Source organism: Megascapheus bottae, chromosome 2, assembly GCF_031878675.1.
Source record: "Megascapheus bottae isolate mThoBot1 chromosome 2, mThoBot2.hap1, whole genome shotgun sequence".
In the NCBI taxonomy this organism is placed as follows: domain Eukaryota; kingdom Metazoa; phylum Chordata; class Mammalia; order Rodentia; family Geomyidae; genus Megascapheus; species Megascapheus bottae.
The window spans coordinates 62,420,673-62,446,559 of NC_143510.1; the positions used below are offsets into that span (position 1 = coordinate 62,420,673).

Below are 25,887 nucleotides of genomic sequence, written 5' to 3' on the forward strand. Positions count from 1 at the left end.
CAAATGGAATCAGACTTTTTAGCACTCCTTTCACTGGAGTATTTTTATTTGATAACAAGCTGGGGAGGAAGCTCAGGCCTGAATAGCAAACTTCCTTGAGTTTAAATGAAGGAAAAGGAAGAAATGTTTCTGAGAACAGATTTTGTAATATGAATGAATCTATCGTACCCTAACAGAATTGTTTAGAGTTCTTGGACCAATACTAGCTTCCCTGGGAGAGTACTGGGTATGAAAAGTTACACTTACCTTGTCATTCTTGTTTCTCCATTATTGTCTACCAGCATCACCTGACTAATCTACAAACTATTAGTACCATAGGGAGATTGACAGTGGTAATCAACAGCTTTCAGTAACAACCTCAGAGACAATAGTATCCAACAGCTTTCAGTAATAAGGAGAATCTTTATCTGACCCTATTAAATAGAGACAAATTAGAATTAAGGATTTCTTGCAGGGCGCTGGTGGCTCACTCCTGTAATCCTAGCTACTCAGGAGGCTGAGTTCTGAGAATTGTGGTTCAAACAAGGACCATTCATAAGAAATGGAAAGACTCAGAAAAATTATATTAAGCAAAGGAATTCAGACCCAAAGAAACATAGGTTACATTGATTCCCTCATTTGTGGTAATTAGACTGTGCCTATAAACCTACAAGTATGCACAATGGATAATATAAAACAAAAAATTACACTTGTACATGCAGCAGTGATATTCACTAGACACTGTTGAAAATGAACTATACATCTTGAAGGGGCCTGGGAAGGGAAAAACTGGGAGAAAATGAGGAAGAGGGTGACTGCTCAAAAAGAAATATACGTATTACCTGACTTATGTAACTGTAGCCCTTACATCACCCTTACACCACCACCACCACCAACAGCAATTAGAACAATAATAATTATAATAAACTTCTGGGATACCATCAAAAGACCAAATCTGCAAACTACAGAAATTGAGGAAGAAGAAGAAGAAGAAGAACAACAACAACAACAAACTAAAGACATAGATAACATATTTAATAAATAATGTCATAAAATTTCATATAAAGTAGCAAGAATGTTTTTTATCTTTATTATTTATTCGGTATATAACATGTATTTTAAAATTTAATCTTCATTATTCTATAAGGTGGGTTCTTTTACTTCTCCCATTTTGAAAGGAATAAAATATGGGAAAGGCCGGGAGTTTGGCCTAGTGGTTAAAGTGCTTGCCTAGCATGCATGAAGACCCGGGTTCGATTCCTCGGTACCACATATATAGAAAAAAGCCGGAAGTGGTGCTGAGGCTCAAGTGGTAGAGCTCTAGCCTTGAGAAAGTCCAAGGACAGTGCTCAGGCCCTGAGCTCAAGCCCAGGACTGGCAAAAATAAATAAATAAATAAATAAAATATGGGAAAAATAAATTTAAAAAAAAGCTACATCAGCTGGGCACAGTGGCTCAAACCTGTAATCCTAGATACTCAAGAAGCTGAATCTGAGGATCGGGATTCAAAGCCAGCCTGGGCACTAAAGTCTGTGAGACTTTTCTCCAATTAACCACTAGAAAACCAAAAGTGGCATTGTGGCTCAAGTGGTAGGGCAGTAACCGTAAGCTGAAGTGCTCAGAGACAGCATCCAGGCCCAGAATTGGTGTCCAACCACGGACAAAAAAAATTACATCAAACATGAAGAAGACACAACAAGAAATAAAACTTACACATTGTTACACAATGGTTATTTTTAGCCACTCCCAATGTTTTCCCCACTCTTGATATTTTTTCACATGCTACACCTAAGCTTAGGAAATACATTTGTAACAACAATGAATCCAAACAACAAAAGCAAAGTTCTTGACTCATTGTGCCAATTCCTCTGTATTCTGTTCAATTCACTCTGAATCTACAGATTTTCTTATTCGGTACACAAATCTAAGACCTGTCCTGCTAAGGACTACACTAAGTTTACTGGAAAGCCCACAGTTTTCTCTCAAATAGGCAACAGTGAGATTTGTGGTTTTAAACCCTCTTGAAAAGCAAATGAAAGGGTTGGGGAGCAAACTTTGGCATGATAATCTAACATTAGATGCACTGATGATTGTGATTACCAAAGGAATTTATGAAGTGCAGCATCCTTCTCTGGTAGTCATTCCCTAGACAGTGACAGTTTAAATGCCACCCTTTCCTTTTCTGTTTCCATTCTCATATCTCCTGTAGTATTTTCTGGCACATGTAGGCCTGTAAATACTTCCAAGACCTAGAGTTTGGGTGTTGATTTGCCTGAATTAAATGCTCACATTCCAATGGCTGATTAGCACCTTGTTTTGTAACATGGCTCAGGAAAAAAGAAAGAAAATCTCCCAGAGACTTATAACGTTCATTTTTTTTTCATGCAATTAAAAACAAAATGTGGGGTGGTAGTGGCTTACACTTGCAATCCCAACTACTTACTTATGAGGCTGAGGTCTGAAGGTCATAGTTTAAAGCCAGCCCTGGTGGGAAAGTCTGTGAGACTCTTATCTCCAACTAACCATCAAAAAACTGGAAGTGGATTTGTGGCTCAAAGTGGTAGAGCAGTAGCCTTGAGCACAAAAGCTCAGGGATTGTGCCTAGGCCCCAAGTTCAAGCCCCACAACCAATAATGACAACAAAATATCTCTGTGATCCAAAGCTTGAGTGATCATGGTAAAAGAACTCAAGCAGTTTTTAAATAAGGATCAGCACATCATATAAAGCCAGTGACTAACGTCCAGAAAGGGAAACTTTACAGTACAATATTGTATGGTAGCAACATAGTACATATGTTTTATAGGGCTATATGCCTGGGGAGAAATAAAGAAAGAAGTAAGGAAAGATGCGATACAGCTACTCATAGAGGGTACAAGAAAACAGAACAGGTCTTAACAACTGGAAACTCATAGGATAAATAAGGAGAATTACCAGTTTCAAGTAAATATTTGGCTCCAAAGGAAACATGCACACACTTTATTCTATTTTTGACACCATGTAGACATTTTTGGTTTAAGAAAAGATTTTTCAGGCTCCAATATAAAGAGGAACAACACTTTCCATCTTCTTCAAAGAAAAGTAGCCAAATAGAACATTTCATATTTTCTGAACTTCACATTTCTCTTTTTGTCCTCCTTACTTCTTTAGCTGCTTTAAATAGTTCCCTTGCTAAAGATTTATCTCTGGAATTTGCTTAGTGTTCTAAAGGGGAAACAGTACATATTACATATAGAAAGAAGAGTTCATACAGAAAGTACCTTTCCCTGCAATAAACTCAACAGATTCTCTTAATGCTATCTGAATCCTGGAGCCAGGCACTGGTGGCTCACATCCGTAATCCCAGCTTCTCAGCAGGCTGAGATCTGAGCACTATGGTAATATCACCATGACACTGCTGAACCATACCCTCTAGCATTTCTAGAATTTGTTCTTGATCTTCCTTGCTGCTTTAGTAGTGAGAAATGGAGAAAGGCAACAGATGGTTCTGTTTACAACTGTCAAGATGCCAAGCTCAAGTTGGAATTTCTACTTCAAGATTATTTTGCAAGGAGATAGTGATATCTGGAGAAATCTAAGCACAAACCCTTTCCTTTGTGCAGAAGGTTAAGACTGAAATGAAGGTGCCTGTACAAAATATCATAATGGAATAGAAAGCACTGCTATTAGGTCAACAAAAGAGCAAAAGTTAAACATGAGTTTCTAAGTATATGATACAATTTGCTTCTAGACCCATTGAAAACAAACTTGACACAATTGTTCTTTTGTGTGTGTGTGTGTGTGTGTGTGTGTGTGTGTGTTGTGGGATTTAAGCTCTGGGCCTGAGCGCTCACTGTCCCTGAGCTATCCAGCTCAAGGCTACTGCCCTACACCTTGAGCCACAGCTCAAATTTATTTTATTTCTCTAGCAGTGGGAAAGAAGTGATGGTGGGGGTGTGTGGTATGTATGTATTACAATCTGATTAACTTTTTCTGTGGCATCATTCTGACAAAAATTGAAAATCCTGGGTATGGAGTGATGTTATCAGGGTTTTGAGAGAGTTTGTAAGGAAAATAGGCAAAAGGCTGAATTGGACAAAGGAAATAATCATTTTGCTTTTGTCATAAAACTTGCTACACCCAAGTAACTATTTGTGTCAATGCCATATGATCCATAATAATTTACATTTAGCTTATGCCTTACATGACATTGCATGGCCTCATTTGTCTGCATGTCTTCTTCTTTTCTGTTTGAATAAATTTGCATGCATAAGTTCAATGCCCATTGTCCGAACAATCTTTGTGCATTGTAATTTTTTGTGGGGGGTCATGGGACTTGAACTCTGGGCCTGGGCACTGTCTCCAAGCTCTTCAGCTCAAGGCTAGCACTCTACCACAACACCACTTCCGGTTTTCTGGTAGCTAATTGGAGATAAGAGTCTCATAGACTTTTGTGCCTGGGCTGGCTTTGAACTGTAAGCCTCAGTTCTCAGCCTCCTGAGTAGCTATGATTACAGGCATAAGCCACTGGCACCTGGCTTGCGCATGGTAACTTTTTTTTATTTATTTATTCTCTCAGGCTTTTATGCCCATTCCTTTTAAGAACTTGAGATGTGTTCCAGAACTGTACCAATGGACCTCGTGCTATCTTATCACCCCACATATTGCATTAGACTTGTGCCTTTCGTCAGTTTGGCATGTTGGGTATAGTATTTACTATTTTTACTAACTCCTTTGACACATAATACTTCAAAAGTTTGCCCAGGACTACAGCTGAGCAATACTTTGCAAGAGTATGTTGTATCAAAATAACAATATAAAAATCTATCTGGATACTAGCCTCTCAGTAGTGAGCAAGACAGGAAACTACAGGATTCCAGGAATCTCACAGGGACTATCTCAGCCTTGGGACAACTCACTACCATTTCCTTATGCATTTATAAGAGAATTACTTCTATCATCGCCTCCCTCTTATTTACTTTCTCTTTTCTTCCCTTCGTCATTTTTCCATTCCTTACATCTTCTTCCATTTCCACTTCCCATCCTTTCCTTTTCCTTCCTTTTCTCTTCTTCCCCCTTCCCTTAATCTCTCTACTTGTATGCTCTCATTATTTATCCACCAAAAATCTCTTTTGTATTACCAATTCACAGTTTTCTTACACTTTGACCAAGCTAAAAGTCTTCAATTGCCTATACTGAGCTAGAAGGAGTTGCTTCTATTCCAATAATTTTTCCTGTCATCCTTGGATTCCCTTCAGCCTAGTATGTGGTTCTGTGGCCTTATAAATACCAAATCCTGGAGATACAGTGATAAATAGTATTTTCAGTGTGTATTTGGTTAAAAGCCCTTTGTCCTCTTATCTCAGTACTAACCTCCAGATCATTCATTCTCCTTCAAAATTGTACTTGCACAGATATCCTAGTAACAGTTTCTTATTTGAGTTTCTGGAACCAAATTAGCATTCTTTAGGATAAATATAGTCACTGTGCTATGGAAATAATAAACTTTTTCTATGGCAAAAGAAAGAGAAACAAGGAGAAAAGTCATTTATAGAATTTTTTAAAAAAGAAACTGTGCAGCAATTAGGATCCCAGAAGAGAAAGGAAATGTATCCCCTTGTTAAATTTCTCATTCTAAACTTTATTCTAGTGATATCAGACATGAGGGAGAGAGGGTGGAGAAAAAAAGAGATCCCTCCTTCTGATATGAGAAATTATATATTAGATTTACAGGTTAAGAGGCAGATTTCTATACTCTCCAGGAAAAACATTCTAATAACAAGAAGCTGATATCCATCAGCACTATCCATTTTGCTATAAATTAATCTACCAAATCAATCTGTAGTACCACTGCAATATTCTCCAAGCACAAAAGCTTTTATATGTGTTTCCAATACATGTACAGCTTTGTGCATAGGCACCTATCAATTCTTCCATCATAGTCATTTGGCCAACTAGAAACTATAGCAAGCATCTTTCTATAACTCATTTCCAAATTGATTTTCTGAGAAGAATGGTCCTTCAAGCCAGCTGATATTTAATTGTTTATCAACTCCACTGCTCTTTGAGGAGGCTGAGCATTATTGATTTATTTAAAATACCATTTCTCTGGTTTTCCTAATAAATCACCATGTGCCTAAGTAATATAAGTGGATTATAAGAAATAGCACTAGCAATTATGGTTGCAAGATACCAAAGCCATTGCATGGCTAGAAGCTAAATCCTGAGAGGTTAGAGAAGACTAATGTAGCAAAATCATTTATTACTTCTGTATGACCATTGCTCAAAAGAAAAAGAGCATCTTCATTAATCTCCATACCACAAACAGGCTAGAAGTAAAATAGCTGAGAGTTCCTCATTTATGACTTTTACATTCATACTATTAAATTAACTAGACAGGATACAACATTACAAGATAGAAGAAATCTCTTGAGTTGTATTCCCAGTGACTTTAGAAGTTGGTGATTATGGTGTATGATGATCACTAGAGAAAATATCTCCCATGAGTCCTAGCATTAATGCTGGCTTATAGAGATATAGAAATATCAGCAATATCATTCATCTTCACTGAATAGACAAAGTATATGGCTTTTACCTTCAGAACATCTGTTACTCAATAAATGAAAAAAGAAAGAAAATAAAAACAAAGAACTAAAATATGTTCAAGTCTTTCAGGAGACCAAACAACATACATATTCTCTTTTAACAAAGAATTCATACAATGTTCTGGAGTTATGATTTTGATGATTTTGTTATTTTAATTATTGGCATCCTCACCGAGATATTTCTTAAGTAAAACCAGAGACTGTATTCCATTTGTTTCTATTTTAAAATATTCCGAGTGAAAACTGAATCAAAAAGTGTTAGCTGAAAACATCAGTGAATGGATCTTTGGTTTTCAATACTGAATAGAGGATACTATATATAGTAAGCAAAAAAGTAAAAGGACATTTAATTGAATTGCATCTGATACACAGAGAAATTCCCCAAAATGCAAACATAGCTTCATTGCCTTATATTGGCCTTAAAGGAAGCTCATCTAATTGTATTTTGGGGCAAAAAATGCAGTATCATTGGTAGGGGTTTTAATTATGGATCTCTCTTCCTTGCTCTCTGCTTCCTACTGGGGGTTGAAATATATATGGATAGAATTCAGACCCCGAATTCAAGCCTCAAGACAGCACACACACACACAGAATATAAATAATAATAGGATCTTTATGCCATCTTGATTAAAGTAGCATCTGGTGTTTTTCCACTGACTAACTTTAGGATTACTTACCATTTGTTTTCAAGCCATACTACTATCCAAACTAAACAACTCTCTACCTCCCACAACTCTTCTTTTAGGGGGTTTCTTTGTTCATTATGATTTAAGTCACAGAACTAAAGCATTTTCAGTTACACTGATGTCCACGTTTTTTTATGGGTAGTGGGTTCAGCATAACATACAACCTGCCATAACTGTAAAAAGTAAATTTTAATTCAAATAAAATTTAACTCTAATTAAGGACCTATCATGCACTCTGGATAGGGACAAGTTTTCTAAGTTTACTGGAGGAAAGAAACACAAAGCAAGTATAAAGAAGAAATGTCAAAAAGTCAGAGATGTTGTAGTAAAAAGCCATGGAAATCCAATAGTAAATATATAATTACTTTTTCTTTCCCATCTAACATCAATGGTGTTAGTGTTAGCATCAGCATCTATTAAAACTGATACTTACCACCACAATCACATTTGCTGCTGGGATTGGAAGATTTTCCACTTCAAGATCTTGCCCAGTCACAGCCAACAGATCAAGAGACGGGTCACCCACAGATCTGGGAAATGCTGAGTTAGCGATCTGGTGGCGTTTGCTTACGTCAGCTTCAGAAGAGGCGTGGTACCTATGTTTATTTATCTTTTGTGGATAGATATCCAGGCTCTTTCCAATATCTTGTGAACGGTGGTAAATGAATAACGGCTTCCCACTCTTCTTTGGAGGAATTGCCAAAAAGTGATCATTATTTCCTGAAAAGCACCCTGAAAGACCGAAGAAGTGAAGAGAAAAATCAAAGATCCAATTCAGTGATGTCTGTGGAAAATCTGATAAAGAGAATGATCTGTTCTTGGGAGGCCAGAAGACCTGAAAGACTGAGAGCAGTTACTGTTCATTCTCCCTCCATGTGCCACTTTGTCATTCCCTGCAAAGAAAGCACACTGTAGCATTTCAGACTCTTTAAATGTTAGCATAGTTGGGAAAATTTCTATTTATCAGTCACTGCAATACCTATTTTTTTGTGCCAGTCCTAGGGCTTGAATTGAGGGCTTAGGCACTGTCCTTGAGCTTTCCCGAGGCTAGCGCTCTACCACTTGAGCAACAGCATCACTTCCAGCTTTTTCTATGTATGTGGCACTGAAGAATTGAACCCAGGGATTGGTGCATGGTAGGAAAGCACTGTACCACTAGGCCAAGTTCCTGGCTCCTCCAATACCAATTTTATGAAAGAATTTCCTTTTTAAATATCTAAACCAACAGTTCTACTCAGTTGAACTTGTGCTCTATAATTTCTCTCCTTCACAAATGATGAAGATTTATGTCCTGCTTAAACATTTTGTAATTAATTGTAAACATTTTAGACGTCCTATTTCATGCTTTTTTTATACTGTTTGTATCCTATGTTGACTATGTATAATTTTAATGTTCACTGAAATTTTGGAAGTTAATAAGGGCAGAAATCTTGAGTTTAATCATGATCTGGTAACAATCTTAACTTCCTCCCTAGTTATATATCAGTCTGGCTCAAGACTACATTTTCAGGTTTCTTTGGAACTAACCACTGATATCTAATCAAGATAGTAGTGATTAAACCATGTTGTAAACAGATGTGATATGGTCTTGCTTGGCACCTTTCCTCCTGGGTACCAGCTTAAATGTAAATGACATGTTGGAACTAAGTAGGAAACAGACACCAAGGAGCAGTAGATTAATGGGACACAAAGATATTGGTTTCTGATACTAGAACTAGAACTACCATACCATTTCAAGGAGCTACTCAGACTATTTTGGCTTGTTTTATCTGTTCCTACTTTAAATTTAATGACAGCAATTAAACTTAAATTCTTGTAATTTCATGCTTCTGATAGGTAAAATATCCATTGAATTGAACAGTATTTTTCCTGTTAGTCACTGACCTTGGGAAGAAACATAATATATATGAATCACAAAGAGTATCATTATGGCAAAACAATTAAAAGGCAATGTAATATCTTCTATGTAACCTAATAACAGTTCCATTCATATGGTACCTAGCAAATCTAAGAATCCAGATTTTTCCCTTGACATGCCAACAGCAAAGTAATCTGCACAAATATAATCCTAACATAATCACTTAACTTTCTTTCACAAGATTTATTTCTTAATCCCTTATCATTTTATTTCCCAAATCGTGCAAACCCCACCTATTAGCAAACCAAATTTCAATAGTGCTGTCATGGCAGACAGTTTTTTTGTTTTGGGGGGTTTTGTTCTGTGTGAGTTGCAGGCTTGTGTTTACACGGTAGGCACTGTCCCTGAGCCTCTTAGTGTTCCACCATTTGAAGGGTAGAGCTCCACCATTTGAATCACAGCACCACTTCGGGTTTTGAATGGTGAACTGAAGATAAGAAACAAGCGGGGATTTTTTTTGACTGGGTTAACTTCTAACTGTGATCCTCCCATCTCAGCCTCTTGAGTAGCTAGGATTATAGGAACGAGCCACCAGCACCCAGCTCTAAGTTTTAATGAAGTTCTCTGTTTGCTAGGAAAGTATTGAATAAACCTAACTATTCAAGCACACATATGCCTTCCCCACAACAAGCAGCCATCTGTAAATGTGTCTTGGAACTAAGTTAAACTAGGATAAAAATGGGATGCCATTCTATTTCACAGCTCCAAGGCAACCATTTCATTATAGCTTTCCACAACAGCATCAGGCTGCTTCTCAGAGAGGAGAGGAAACTGCCCACTCTTTTGAATCTTGAAACCCATTGAGGGCACCAAACTATCACTTAGTAAATTATTTAATAAGTGACTAAATGAAAATCTTGTAATCAGGAAATAAATTAGTATCTAGTACATTTTACCACTATTTTCTATCAATAAAATTGTGGTAGGATAATAACATTCAAGTACCTCTTCTGAATTCCATAGTATTTTTGTGTTTCTAAGGATGGACAGATTTCTAAATCTGAGAGACTCTTATTTCATTCAAAGCTACAAATCTTTGTCACTGTAAAGCCAACACCCTATAATGGACATTATCACAAATTATGATAGTTTGATAGCTGAAAAGAAGTTCCAGTCTATTTCATTTGTTCAGAACTGAAGACAGATGATCAGTTTCTATTGCTTTTTCAGAAACCACATGATGTGTAATTGTGATTTGAATGATTTAAAAGGCTGTTCATACCAGAAGATGATTCTTAAACCGTCTATTACATTATAGGGGGAAAAAGTCCTTCTGCTGAGAAAATAACACATCCTTATCTAAGTGAAGGTTCCGGTAAAATGGTCAGTCAGAATTGCTTTTTAAAAAAGGATAAAAATACATGTTGGTAACTTAAGACTTGATAGAGGGTATAAGCTACAGAAACTAGCAATTCTTACACTTTGATTTCACTAAGAGTATTAAGAACAAAAGAAAGAAGTTAAGTTAGTTGACCAGATAAGGTAAACATTTGAACTGGGAACAGGTAAATGAACAACAGAGAAAATGACTTACTATGTTTAATTTTCTTTTATATATCAATCACATCAAGTGTTTGAGAGTCACTCAATTTAAGTGGAATAGTTAGTTCATCTAACAAATATGTCTATATTAAATTAGCCTACAAGGTGAAAGAAATAAATATAAATTAAAATGCAACTTAAACATAGTTAAAAATCTCCTGGCCTCGAGCTGGGAGTAGGCCTAATGGTAGAGTGCTTGTCTAGCATGCACGAAGACCTGGGTTCAATTCCTTGGTACCACATACATAGAAAAAAGCCAGAAATGCTGCTGTTATTCAAGTGGTAGAGCTCTAGCCTTGAGAAATCCCAAGGATATTGCCAAGGCCCTGAGTTCAAGCCCTAGGACTGGCAAAAAAAAATCTCCAGGCCTTATCCAATTGTCTATGTGAAAAAGACTTAGTTCTTGTCCTTGAGTAATGAATAACTAGTGCACATAACAATGTTGGCTATCTTACCACAATCATTAGTCAGGAAAATAGTCTTTGAAGTGCTGTCCTTAGACCTCTGACACCACAAGCAACTGAGAGATGAAGATATGATGTTCCAGACCTCAGGCTAAAGCTGTAAAAGTAGCATCTCTGTATATATAAAAACCCTAGAAATCTGCAGTTAGTACTACCTTCTCCATTCTCAAATTCTACCTCTCTTTCTTAACCTTTACCCTGATATTATGAATTGAAATATTTTGGAAACATTAATCATGAAATACCTATAAAGATCAATGAACATTCAGATAACTGTGAGTTCACTGTGTGCCCCTCTGTATGTATGTGATAGGGGGAGGGGAGAAGAAAAAGTTGTGAGCCATACATTACAGACACAATTACTTAAAGCCAATTGTTTGGCTATTAATAGAGAAGAGTACTGAAAAATTTCAACATTTAGAGTTAGGTAAGTGATGAAAAGGTAGCTGAGTAAGAACAGTAGAAGAATAGAAGGAAATCTGGGAACTAATAGTGCATTGAAGCTTAAAACCAATTCTTTTGAAATGTTTATGGACTAATTGTCTATAAGTATTCTGGACAATTACTTTCATTGTAATGTCTACAGAAACCAAGGTAAGAAATGATACAGATTAAAAATAATTATAACACTCAAACTATTAAGAAACAGAATGCTGGAAGAGGTCAGAAGAATGAATAAGCTCAAGAAAGAATAAGCCAAAAATAATAAAATGTTTAAAATAAATTAATTTGAAATGTCAAAGAGATAATAGAAGGACTTTAGGAAAAGAAAATGGGCATGTTTGAATCCAGGTGTACCATAGAAAAATATAGTCATTTAGGTATTTTAATGTGTGGGTTAAATAACAGGCAGATCTCATGAAACAGGGGATTCATAATTGGAAAAATTTTAGGTTATTACTCAGAAAGCAGATAAATTGTGAGATGGGGGAATCTAAAAGCAGGTGACAAATTGCAACAGACTGAAGATGGCACTTTGACTCCCTAAAAGCCCTTATCTAATTATTATGCTTCACACTTCTTATAAAAATTAATTTAAAAAGATCATAGGTATGATATAACACCATAAAATGTTATAAGAAAACATAGAAAATCTTTAGTATCTAAGATTAGATTATAAGAGTAGTCATAAATACAACATCATCAAATAACAATCTACACAAAAAATAATTGATGCACTGGACATCATTAAAAAAATAGTCCCCACAGAAGGTACTTATTAGAATAGGAAAAGGCTTGTACAAGATGAATGGAAAACAACTGAAAATCTCATATCCAAATAAACAATGACAAAAACAAAAACAAAAAAAGGACTGGTAACTAGAACAGGTAACTGAAAACCCAACAGTTAACAAAAACAAACCAGTGTAAACACGGACTGTGGATGAATGAATACTTTAGTAAAGAAGATAATGCATGGAAAATAAAGCACATGAAAATATGCCCAACTTTAGTAATCAGTAGGAAAATTTCTGTTAAAATTGAGATATGAATCTCCTCTTAACACATCTAAAACACAGAGGCATAATAATAATACTAGGAAGGATATTGGGAAAAATGCAAATCTTAGATCTTACTGATGGGAATGTACTTGACACAGGCATCCTAGAGGAGAGTCTGACAGTTTCTTATTAAATTAATCATGTATTTATCATCTGGCTCCACAATCCCATTTCTGTATATTTACTCTAGATGAATTCACACAAAAATCTAGACTCTATTCATAACTACTCCAAAATGGAAACAACTCAAATGACCTCCATATGATTAGTGGGTAAATAAACCAAGGTACATCGAGTATTTTTAGTGAAAAAAAAAAAACGGACTGTTGAGCCTCACGACCTGGTTGAATCTGTAATGCATTAGCCTGAATGGTAGACAGTCTCAAAAATACACTACATTTTACATTTCTTTTATAATTTTCAAAAGACAAAAAAACTATAGTGGTGAAAGAAAAATCAGTTACTAGAGTGTAAGGTCAGAGGAGAAGAGTGAAGGAAGTTTTTCAGATTGATCGAACTATTTTGTATCAGATTGTGGTGGTGGTTACATGAGTTTATACATGTATCAAAATTTAATAGAACTTTACACCTAAAAGTCAATATATCATAGATTATATTACATTATATCATGTTATATTACAAGCTTGTTTTTAAAAATCTAAAACTATGCAATAGGTATTTTTCCTCATAATAAAATGTCCATATTTATTACTGAAAACCACTGTTGATAAACTTATAGAAAGTTTCAATGTGGGAGGGGGACATTAGCTTTAATAGGGCTGCGGAGTGAGTGGGAGAGAAAGCAGAAACAGCAGTGAGTGGACAAATCTTTCAACGAGCTTGGTGTTATATAACAGTGACAGTTTGTTATTGAAAAGTAGGGTTTGTGGATATCACTGTTTTGTGTTTTTGTTTTTCTTTATCCATATGGGAACGATCTTAGCACATTTAATTTTCAAGTGAAAAGAGGTAGTTGAGACATATTGGTTGGAGAGACAGACGAAAGCAGCTAGAATAATCAAGCCATCAGTAGTCTGAGCTTTTTAGGATACAGGGGTTATGTTCCAAAACACAGACAGGATGAGCTTTGGACTGGAGTATTCTTTCATATAAACTGTGCTTGTGAATGTTACTGAGTAGTTAATGCTGAGGAAGTTGTCTTCGGATGTTTTCATTTTTGCTGTCTAAAATGAGATGAAGTTATCTCCTAAGAAAGAGGAAAGGAACAAAAAGGCTACAGGTTTCAAGAGGGTAATGAAGGGTTGAAATAGTCCTTGTACAAAGTGAGAAAGATTTCATAAGATCTGTTAAGGATAGAGCTTCTATTACATGGAACTGTTAGTAAGCGGCTTTTCAGAGGTATCAGCCACATTTAAAATACAAGAATCTTTTCTCTTTATCATAAAAGCAACAATTACATGAGAATAACAATCAAATTTTGATGCTCAAAAAATTATACAATTGCGATTTTATTCTGGGTATGACATTAATAGGTCTCTGAAGAGATCCTTAACAAAGGAAAGAAAAATATATGAAATGATGCTGCTAAGTTAGAGTACATTATGATTCATTAGCTCTGGTTTAATATTGGTTATTCCTAGACACACAAGGTAGCCTGGCCTTATTTTTTTTTTTTACGAATCTAGAATTTCTTTTGTTTTTATTTTTTTTAATTTTTTAGATATTTTTTATTGTAATGAATAAAAGGGTTACATGATATTTGCCAGATAGAAGGTGCATTAATTCACATACATAGATACCCTTTCACATGTCTTGGTCCCCATTACCCTTCCCTCCACCCTCCCATCTTGGTTTTCCCCCCTTCCCTATCCAATTTCAAATAACCAAATACAAATATATCCAATATACCAGATAACAAAGTGAGATACTGTAACAATATGAGATAACCAAGGGACAGCAAAAGAGATGAGAGATAACATAGTACATTAAGGACAACAATCATTCATTATATGGCTTTTGTTTCAATATCCTAGAGCCTTTTTGTATAGTCTCTCAGAGTAAGTCCTTGTACCACAAGCTTTAAATCAATGCCAGGTATGTTCAAAAGGAACAAAGCATAAAAAACAGTAGTTTCTAAAGAGACTGGAAAAAAGTGAACAATTGATAGAAGTTAACTTTGTGGTTTTATCATGTTTAGCATTGTTTTTCTTTCTTTTTTCTTTTCTTTTTCATTTCTTTTCTTTTCTTTTCTTTTTGCCAGTCCTGGGCTTGAGCTCAAGGCCTGAGCACTGTCCTTGGACTTTCTCAAGGTTAGAGCTCTACCACTTGAGCCTCAGCACCATTTCTGGCTTTTTCTTTTCTATGTTTGTGGCACCGAGGAGTCAAACCTGGGTCTTTGTGCATGCTAGGCAAGCACATTACCACAAGGCCAAACTCCCGGTCCCAATGTTTAGCATTGTTTTTAAAGAATTGCTAACTCATTCTTCTCTAGAAAAGGCAAATAAATGGAGATTATCAGAGGCTACCCTTCAGGAATGTCTACATGAAAAATAGATTCCAAAAACCACAATAGAATTATTCTTCACTAAAAGAGAAGCTATACTAGTTATAAGATTTTTGTATAATCCTGTTATTTTTAAAAGAAATGTCTTCTTGTAAGCACAAGGTGATATTTTTGGGTGTATGAATGCTAACGTTATAACTATTTTCCAATTATTCAATAATTGTATTTGTAAAAATAACTCCAAATGGCACCACAATGCCAATTTCAAGTGAAAAGTGGAAAATAAAATGGAGCTCACTGGACACTGATGAAAGGGAACCATACAACTTGAGAGTAGAGACGGGAGGGAGGGACTGGGAAAGGGGGTGGGGAATAGAAGACACTCTATGACACTGTATGACTCATTATCTGACTCATGCAATTGTACATCACCTCTATAATGACAAAGTAAACTTAACAAAAAGTTAAAAGTCACCACATAAACACAACGACCTTCCTAAGATAACGTTTGAGGTCTGTTAGAATAACCTCCTACACCATAACATCCTTCACTCCTGTCAGTCTGAACAGACATCCTCTCAGTGCTCTGAATAAGTCAATTGCATCTATGTGGATGTGCCAATCAGTTTTATAAAATTTGTAAACTTGCCTATCTTCATTCTACTCTAATGATTTATGTGTGTACGTGTATGTACTTGCATGCCCACACATTTGTTTTGTCTTGTGACATGAGATAGCCAGCTTTATAAAAAAAAGTTTGACTTTTTTATAACATGCTATTTCGTGAAGTAAAAAAGAGGACTTGTGTAAATGACTGAGATTATAAGTAGTAAAATGTGAGCCAGCATGCCCCCTCCCAGAGGCTTGATTATGTTGAAAAGAAGATCTGTCAGGACTGCTTTCTCTTAAGATCCTGTCTGTGATCACAGGCCACTAAAAAGTGAAAAATGAAAGCTTAATATGTGACATTCTTCAATGCTAAGCATGCCGCATGTTTGATCAATGATGTGTCCAAAATATCTACAATAGAAATAAAGAGATTAACATTTGTAAGCTAATTCTTTCCTTCTCTAGTTAGAGGAAGACTTGAATCCTTTAAGAATAAGAGATGATTATAATTAAATTAACTTAAACTTCCTATGCATTCATTGATATAAATACCCATCTCTTTCAAGTCAGTGTAAATACAGAAGGAAGCCCCTGTCGTCTGCAAATATCTTCTAGGGAAAGTTGAGCTTCACAGTGGAAAACTCTGGGAATTAGAGATTCACATTCATTTCAGGAAAATAGCCATTCTGTGCTATGTGCTCAGGATTAAATTGCAATGAAAGGTCTTCATGTTCCTGGATTTTGTACAGCTGTAATTGAGTTATTTTTCATTTGATAAATATCTATTACAGAGTGGAACACAATATAATTAGTGTAGTATCCTTTGGGACAATATGACGAGACATGAGCATGAAAAGAACAGTCTCAGCCTCTGTAGAAGAAGCAGCAGGCAAATGTCCCAGAATTTCAAAAAAATGAGTCTCAGGGTGGTTGGAGTTATAGTTGAAAAAATAGATATTTTTCTGTGTTAAATTCTACATAACCATTAAGAGAGGACCTTCATGAAGACCTGTCCTCTGGGGTGAATGCAGAAGCTCAGAGCAAAGAATGCTCAGATATCCAGAAAAGCTGAGAAATAAAAATTATTGCAGAACTCATGGGAATTGAGTTTCATTATGTAGTTGTTAGGTAATGGAGTAGAATATTTAAAATATTTAATTTTATATATCCTTTATTGTTATATAGGCAGTTAAAATATACTTATTTTAAATAGATAAAGGAATAGAAACTGTTTCCCTTTTGTTTGGAAACGGACTCTAATTTCAACATTATATATATTTGTTTTAAGAATGCTTCTCATGGCAGATCAGGAGTTATATTAAAACATAAAAAAGGGGGCCAGGAGTTTGGCCTAGTGGTAAAGTGCATGCTTAGCATGCAGACCTGAGTTCAATTCCTGAGTACCACATATATAGAAAAAAGCTGGAAGTGGTGCTGTGGCTCATGTGGCAGAGTGCTAATCTTGAGAAAAGCTCAAGGACAGGTGCTCAGGCCCTGAGTCCAAGCCCCACAACTAGCAAAAAAAAGTAACAAAGGGAATATTCAAACACAGAGAAAATTTTGTCATATTAACAATAGTATAGAAGATAAATGTCTATGTAATAGAAGAGGAGCAGTGAGAGGGGAGCTAGATAGTAGACTGTGGAGGTACAGAGGCATCACAGCAGGCAGAAATTGACTTTCCAGAACATCAGCTTTTGTTTGTATTTTCTCCTAACACAAATCTTAAAAAATGGACCCGTCTTAAGACCCTCATTCTGCTTCTCTTGTCTTCCATAAAGCTTCCTCTCTAACTGTACAGAACCAAACAGGACTTCTCTACTGGGTATAAAATTACTTCCAAGTCTCAAAGGGAAATATATTGGTGTAAACAAAGCCTCTGTTTATCATGACCCCTTCATACAAATCTGCTTATTGTAGAATTTCAAATTTTGCCGCTCTTATGTGTATTTCTTTAAGAGTCAAGTTGATAATTAGAACTGACTCTAGTGTTTGATCCATAAAGAAGAATAAGATCATGTTGTTTGCAGGAAAGCTAATAGAACTGGAAGGCATCCTGTTTTAGAAAAATATGCTAGACAGAGACAAGCACAAGTTTGGTTTTTTTTCTTATATGCAGCAGCTAGATTTAACAATCAAAGAAATGAATGTAGAAAGTAAAAGAAAGACTATGTGGGATGAGGAAGAAGGGCCAGCAAGAGGGAGGGTCAGTGAGGATCAAGAGAAGGCCAAGGGGGTATGAATATAATCAAAGAACCTTATATAAATGCATAAAATATAATGACACGATTTCTATCCTAATAATGAGTTGGTCCTGAATGTACAAGCATGGCTTACTCTTTAAGCCGGACACTGCAGTAGGAACTAGATACTTCAGAATTTTGGTGTTAATGTACATGTTGTTCATTCTCATGTACATGTTCTTTACCCTCAATAAACTTAGGAGAAATTTGTATTTCACATTTACTTAAATAAAAGCCTGTTGCAGACATGGTGCTAAGACCCAAGTACATTGGACATTAAGCAGGGAATTAGGTGTTTTAGAGCTTCATAGTCCTGTAGATTTGGCTGGATTCATGCTTAGGAAAGATGAGAATTATGCAGGTAAGACCCAGCTGACAAAACAGTTGGACTTCTCTGTGCATCTTCAGTACTGGCTCAAATACTAAAAAGAATAAGAAATTGTTCCAAGAGAGTATGGCATTATTTATTATCCAACCAACCTCTCCCAGTTTTTAAACAAGATGTAATATTTATGTGGCACTTAGTGAATCAGTGAAGGTGTATTTACAATATCCCAATTAATTTTTCACTACCATAATGCTCTGCTAAAATTATCACATTTTTCTTCTATTTCCATTTTTTTCTTTGTTTAAGCAATTCAATTTTCTTCCAGGTCTAAATGGGTGGGGGTAGGGAGAAAACTTATATTGAACCAAAATAGCAAAGTACGTTGCTTATAACTTAAAGCCACACTTACACAAATGGATCAATGATCTTGAAAACTAACTCACCATGATGTAATAGCTGGCAGAGTCCCTACTGTGCATCTTTCTCCGGTAAGCATAAAAGTCACCAGTGATGGGTGCTGACTCAGTGTACTTACGAATATAGCTTCACAATATTGCTTCATTTTCTCTCTAGGCTTCATCAAGAATCGACAATTATGACCATAAGTAGCCATCGATTCTTACTCCGTACATATTCTTGTTTAGGGTGATAAATCTTTATGATTTGCTTTTACTCTGTATTTGTTAAGTGTTCTTTCCTAATGAACCAGCAATTTAGATTCATCCTTGACCATTCTTCTTATTTAAACTAGAAAATGGACACTGATTTAGATCTGAACTAGGAGAAAACTTAATTTATGTTGCAGCTGAATGTAGCATTTGCCTCAGTGAAACTGTATGTAAATATATTGATCTGGACTGTTGCTTATGGTAAACAGTTAGTTGGGCTTTGCTATCAGCCCATGCCACTGTGTTTTAATGGTCACCATCTTCCTAATGTATGGAAATCAAATGAGATTTCATTACAAGGGAAATCTAGATAGTCATTATGAGTAACAATGATTTAGATGAAAATGCTAATGTTCATAATACAAATTTTCTAACTGTCTTTCTAAGGCAAATATCATTGCAATAATAGATACTTATAATTGTAGCATGAGGTACATAAGCATCAGGACATTTCATCTTAAAATACTAATTTGCCATTAAATCTTTCTTTTTGAAAGCTACTAATATCCTTTATGTTTGAAGACTTCAGTGATACTCTAGGTGTACCTGCATTTGTAAATGCTTTGAAGATATTTCAAAAATCTCCCTATAAAGGGAAAACGACTTCCTCTCTTTGAATTTCCCTTCACAAAGTATCTTTTAAAAGATTTAACAATAAACTTATCATGAAATATATCATCTGTCATAATTACTACTAATAGCAATGAGTGAGCTTTTGATATATAATTTTATTATCTCAACAAAGAGATTTAAAAAATAACCCATAAAACAATCTCCACTCCTCAGGCCTAAGCATATTTCCATAAGACAAAAATGCTTAGAGCCAAAAAATATTACACTTTATCCAAACTATCTATCATGAAGACAGAAATAAAATACATACAACAATTCAAATAGTTAAACATTCTTGTTATAGTTTAATTTTTATTGGGGAGAATAAGGGAATGTTGGACTATTCTAGATCTTCATTTTTTTAAGCTACTATCACACATTCCCAACTAATTTTGAATGGTAAATGGCTCATGTTTGTTGTTATGCAGTAGATGACAATTAATAATCAGAATGAGATTCCCTAAATTTAGTCCTACTTGTACCCTACATTGTTTATCTAATTTATTTCTTTAAAGTTAAAAAAATCCTTTCCTAAAGTAGCACTGGAAATCATAGAAGAATGTCTTTTTAGCTGGGAAAAAACTCAACATATCACTATATTTATTACAAATAACACCATGCTCATGGAACACAAATGTCTCTTGTACTCTACTTTTAATTAAAATCTGTCCCATATCCATTCCTTTGCAACCAATAAATATAAATTGGATTCAGAGAACAGTAGCAAGTCAATTCTACTCTATTGTCATGAGAATGAGATTGTAGTTGTCAGTACAATGTAATTTATAATGGTTTTTATTTCATAAAATGTACTTGGAATAGATATATTTATTCATTCAATATTTACAAGGCTAGTTCTAGGGCACAGGTATACATAAGGTGGGGTAAAAGTTATCTAGAAAAGGAAGCTGAATATGGGAATTTAAGATAAATGAAGCATGTGCAAAGAACTGAGGATATGGCAAAACAAAAGAAATTTGTTCTTAGTATTACAATGGTAGTGTGTAATGAGGGGCATCATAGAAGATTAGGATACAGAAATTAGGATTAGGAAATACTTGATTATGAGGGATTTTGAGCAATATATACTTTTGAATTTTATTTTAAAGGAAAGTTGATAGTTTTTTTAAATGACTAGGAGCTTTTTCAAAAGAGTCTTACTCTAGACATTAAGAAGGATAGGAATTGATAGATTGCTGTACTATACTATAAGAGGAACAAGTGCCTATCTCTAGGCAGTGATACTGGCACAGAGAGTGAGGAAGACTTAGAAGAGTTGGGACCTATGAGATGAAAGCAGCACTGCAAAGAAATGACCTAGGGTGATTAACTAGTTTTATGCTTGGTGATTGTGAGAGGTCCTTGTGCCATCCATAATGATACTGATGATAGCAATAAGAGCAACGGGGACAGGAAGTATTGCAGATTGACATTTTTTATTTGCAGGATTCTTCTGGAATGTTTGAATTGTGAATATGGTACAGGAATTCAGAAGAGAGATCTTTGATGTGTGGTTCTAGTCACAAAGATCTTATAGAGAGAAAATAACAGAAAAGCATCTTTAGGCAGCTACAACTAGTAAGCAATACCCAGAGGAAGACCTTAAAGTACAAATTGAGGAATAGCTGGAGAGGGAAGAGGGAAGTAAGAATACTTCATCCAAAATCAAGTGAAGAGACTTTTAAAAATCTAAAAAGATGTATTATATAAATATTTTAATTATTCATTGGCAAGATGGTATCTTATGATAATCTATGTCCAGCAACAGGATGATACAATGAAGACGACTTGGCTGAGAAGTACAAAAGAAGAAGGACTGTCAAGAATACATCCTAAAGTTTTACAAGCTCCTAGGTAGGATATTATCTCCAATAGAATATTCTGTTTTTATGGTATTAGAAATATGTGATAACAGCCAGGCACTGATGGTTCACACCTGTAATTCTTGCTACTCAGGAGGCTGAGACTTAGAGGATTACAGTATGAACCCAGTCATCTCAGGCAGAAAAGTCTGAGAGATTCCATCTCCAAAATTGCTAGACTATAGGTCTGGCTCAAGTAGTAGAGCTCCAGCTGTGAACAAGCAAATCATGGGAGAGCTTGAGTCCTTGACTTGAAGCCTTGGTACTATTATGAAAGAAAGGAAGAGAGAAAGAAGGAAGGAAGCAACAAAGGAAGGAAGGAAATATGTGGTTACTAATATGCCTGTTGAATGAATAGCAGATAGTTTTGTCTAGTGATTTAAACCTTTTTTTAAAATACCCTTTAAGATCCTTTAATATCACCATAACCATTCCTACTTATTCAAGATATAATTATTAATGATTATTTTATGTTTATATTGTGACAAACAGATCACAGCATTTCTCTGTGTTAACTCAGTCAGAACTCAAGGTAAGAATCCCTTTTCTTTTTCTTCAGAGTCATATGAAACTATAACAAAATGATTGGGAATGGCACTCAATTTGAAAATAATTTGCTGCCTTACCATTAGAGGCATGGTTGGCTATATCAAAGGCAACAGTTCATAATAGCTAAGAAGAGCTCTTACATCCTGTTAACCAATTTCTTCCATTTGTAAGTCATCCTAAGATGTCATTATCTTAGCATAAAGCAGTTACTGGTACCTGGATATAGCCAAAATGGATCAATTACCTTTTCAGTTGAGAGGCTTGAATATATTGAATTTATCTCTGTACTATGTCTGCCTGTGGCCTGAAGAAGAGAAGCAATAAACTCAGATAGTCAACAAGTAAAAACTTCTTTGTTCTACTACCCACTCATTTTCTTATCTAAAAGTACAGGAGCTTAAATCAAGAAATCTGTGTTTGTTTGAGTTCTGAGGAAAAGCCCTAACAATGTTATTAGATAACTGTGATGAATTTTAATCTGATGACAGCTTGTGACCTACAAATTACTGCTTAAAATTAAAATGCATCCAAAATGAAACTGGCAAGGAAACTACAATATTAAACTGGCAATCTGCTGTGATAAAACACCTTTCTAAAGCACTGTATTAAATATAAAATTAAATTCTACAGAGAATATTGCAATTGAAATCTGAGAAATACAGACCTTCAATGCATTGCCTTATTAGATTCAAACTGGTTGCTAATCTTATTTTAACTTGCTAATCTTATTTTTAACTTGTGCCCCCTGCCCCGTAAAATAGAGATGGGTTGGCTTGGCTTTGCTGGCTGTGGCAATACTCCCATTGGCAGAGCTCCAGGTATAATCTAGGGCTACAGGCTTCCAGGTTTCTCATTTGATGAACAATAGTCTATTTCCTTCATCCAAAATGTTCATCTACAAAAATAGAAATGTTTTCTATATGCATAATTTGGGGTTTATTTATAAATTTTAAGTTCTAATTACTCAAGATTTACTAAGTGGGATCTTCTATATTGGCTTCATAAAAACTTCTATATTGGCTTCAGGAAAACACTTTACATTTTCTTAGCTAATTCATTACTAATCTTGAAAGAAATTTAGACTTTTGTTGGTAGTACTATTAAATGGGATGGACTTCAAACTAATCAACTGTGCATGTTTTCATCCCATGTTTATAATATAAGTGACTGTGGTAAAAACAAAAGTGATTTTCCCATAGCTGTTGGCAAATAACTTAATAAACCAGTCACAGCTCTTTTCCTAATTTTTCAAAAGATACCAAGAACCACTGCAAACCTCACAATATAACATCATGATTATAATAATTAACATGTGTACTTAATTATAGTTTTAATGTTCCTATATGTTACTTAAGAGATTCACAGTACATTGAAACAGCACTATCTAGAATAAGTGATGTTCACCTCCATTATTACATATGGAAAAAAGAAACCTCACCCACTCTTTTAAAGAGGTATCAAAAGGATTGTGGTTGCACAACCATTATCTTGGTACATAGTACACGCTCAGTAAATGTAAGTGTGAGTTGCAAGAAGAAATGAATCTATGTGGTTTTCTGAGAAACAAAGTTAAGGAATGCCTTGTCTTTGCTTGGCTACAGGACCACAGCCTGGACAACGGTTGTCTCGGTTCCAAAAATGCTCTCTGCCATGTTTTATTTGTGTTTATGTGTGTGTAAAACTCATAATAGGATGCAGCCCAACAAATCTCTGTACTGCACAGTGTGTGTGTGTGTTTCTGAATATATATAGTATATATATATAATATATATAGTATATATAGAGTATATATATGTATGTATATATATATATATATATATATATATATATAGTTCTGTGTGTGTATACACACATATGGCAGGGTCTGCTGTCACAACACATACAGAATTCCAGGGGCTTCCAAAGCTTTGCTTGTTTTAGAGACTTGGTATGAATTCTGCCCTCGGATCTATTTATATTTGGGGGTAATATCTCTGTCCCTACCGCTTAGACTTCATCAAACCTGCCCTTGAGAAAGTGACTTCCCTCCCCTGTAGGCTTTCAGGCTTGCAAAGTGTCCTTAGGGTTCTGCTTAGGGCTGGAGGACGCTGGCCATGGTGCTGAAAAAGAAAAGCACCCTTTCCTTGCCTCTTATTGGTTAAGAAAATTCGAGCGAGAAAACCAGGGGACCCGAAGGCGCCTAGAGCAGCCACACTCGTGTGAGCTGTGCCTACTTCGACCTCTGGAGCCGTGCTGTGAGCTCCTCTGTGAGCGCACGCTAAACCCACAGACCGTGTGCGTGTAGACGCTGCAGTAGGGAAACCTACCACCCAACAGGATGCCTTGTCTCTCTCCTGTAAAGAAAGAAACAAAATAACAATAACAGTAATCATAATCGTGGGCAGTCAGGTGCACAAGCCTAGGAACCGAAGCAGGAAGTCAGGAAGGGGAGAGAAGGAGAAGCAGACGTGGATTCAGATAGAAAATGTGCACGATGATTCACGAGAGGCGAAGCCACGGAATAACAGCTAATGTTAGCTTAAGTTTTCCAGTCTTGGTCTTCCAACAGGTGTATCCCCTCTCCCTTCCCCTGCCTCCCCCATCCCCACACTCCCTCCACAGCTTTCCCTGGCAGACACCGTCCTGCTCTGGTGTCTCCGGGCTAGGCGAGCTTTTCCTGGAGTCTTGAAGCATGTGCAGTTTCCCATCTCCTCCACAGCCCCGCGCCCCGCAGCCCCTTCCTTACCTGCAGCGTGGAGATTAAGAAGCAGGCACAGCCCAGGCCAGCTGACTGCCCTCCGCATAGCGTTTGCATCGGGAGCTGGAGCAGAAACTCCGCCACCACCCCACTGCAAGCAAAGTGCTTTTTTTTTTTCCCCCCCAAACAGACACAGCCAAAGGGTCTGGGGTTTGCAGAGTGCTCTCTCTCCTCTCTCCCCCTGTCTCTGTGGCGCTGATGGGAACCAGCACCAGCTTCACCTCCCTAGGAGATGGGGAAAAGGAAGGAGAGTAGAAGGAAGCAGAGGCCTGGGAGCCCTGCAGGGATGAAAGGCTCCAGGAGGACCAGGCACGGAGGAGGGCTCGGCCTTCTGCAAAGCCCGCAGTCCTGGCAGTGATGGTTGAAGTGCACTCCCTCACCAGCCCAGGATCCCAGCCAGCGCGGCCGCAGAGCCAGCCCCAAAGCCCAGACGCGCTGCAGCTTACTGAGCATGCCCAGCACCCGTCCTTTCCTTGCACAGGAGTTTCAAGTGGAAATTCCACTTCTCCGGGTCTTAGCTGCAGCTGCAAAGGGAACAGGCTCTCCCACCGTGGGGGGTCGCTTGGGACAGAAATTAAGGTCCCAGGGTCTTAAAAAAAAGATATCCCTGGGTGTGATGGAGTAGAGTGAGTCGAGTGGGATGAAATAGTCGGGGAGGGGGGGCAAGTATGCCCAAAGAAGCCAGAGGTGGGAGCTAAAGGAAGTGTGGTGGAGAGGCGGCCCACCCCATTCCTTCCTCCAAATCTTGGCTTACATGTGGATTTAGTTCACTGATGGGGATAGGTGTTTGGAGGTTGGTCAGCAATACCCCCTGAATACAGCCTGAGCCTCAATGGTGTAGGCTGTGCATCCTTGTGTGTGTGTGTGTGTGTGTGTGTGTGTGTGTGTGTGTGTGTGTGTGTGTGTGTGTGTGCTGGTTCCAGGGAGGAAGGCACTATCCTGAGCTTTTTACCTCAAAGCTACCACTTGAACCACAGCTCCAGGTCTTACTTTTTGGTGGCTAATTGGAGGTCTCATGGACTTTCCTGCCTGGGCCGGCTTCGAAGAAGCAGGATTCTCAGATCTCAATCTCCTGAGTTAGCTAGGATTTGAAGCAAGGGAGGGGGGCATGACAGAGCTGTATGCATCCTCTTTCAAGATTT

At 36.6% G+C, this 25,887-nt stretch overlaps 1 protein-coding gene across 2 annotated transcripts in view; it reads right to left on the minus strand.

Annotated features, from left to right (window-relative positions):
* Positions 1-25,085, minus strand: part of Ptprr (protein tyrosine phosphatase receptor type R) — a 198,503-nt gene extending 173,418 nt beyond the window's left edge. For both annotated transcript variants that reach the window (XR_016534601.1, XM_090328250.1), the window contains exons 1-2: positions 24,734-25,085; positions 7,681-7,979 (exon numbers count right to left, since the gene is read on the minus strand). Coding sequence is in view for 1 of the 2 variants with exons in the window: in XM_090328250.1 (XP_090184376.1) it covers positions 7,681-7,979; positions 24,734-24,791 (357 nt within the window). In the remaining variant the exon portion in view is untranslated. The remainder of the gene's footprint in view (positions 1-7,680; positions 7,980-24,733) is intronic.
* Positions 25,086-25,887: the final 802 nt, after the last annotated feature.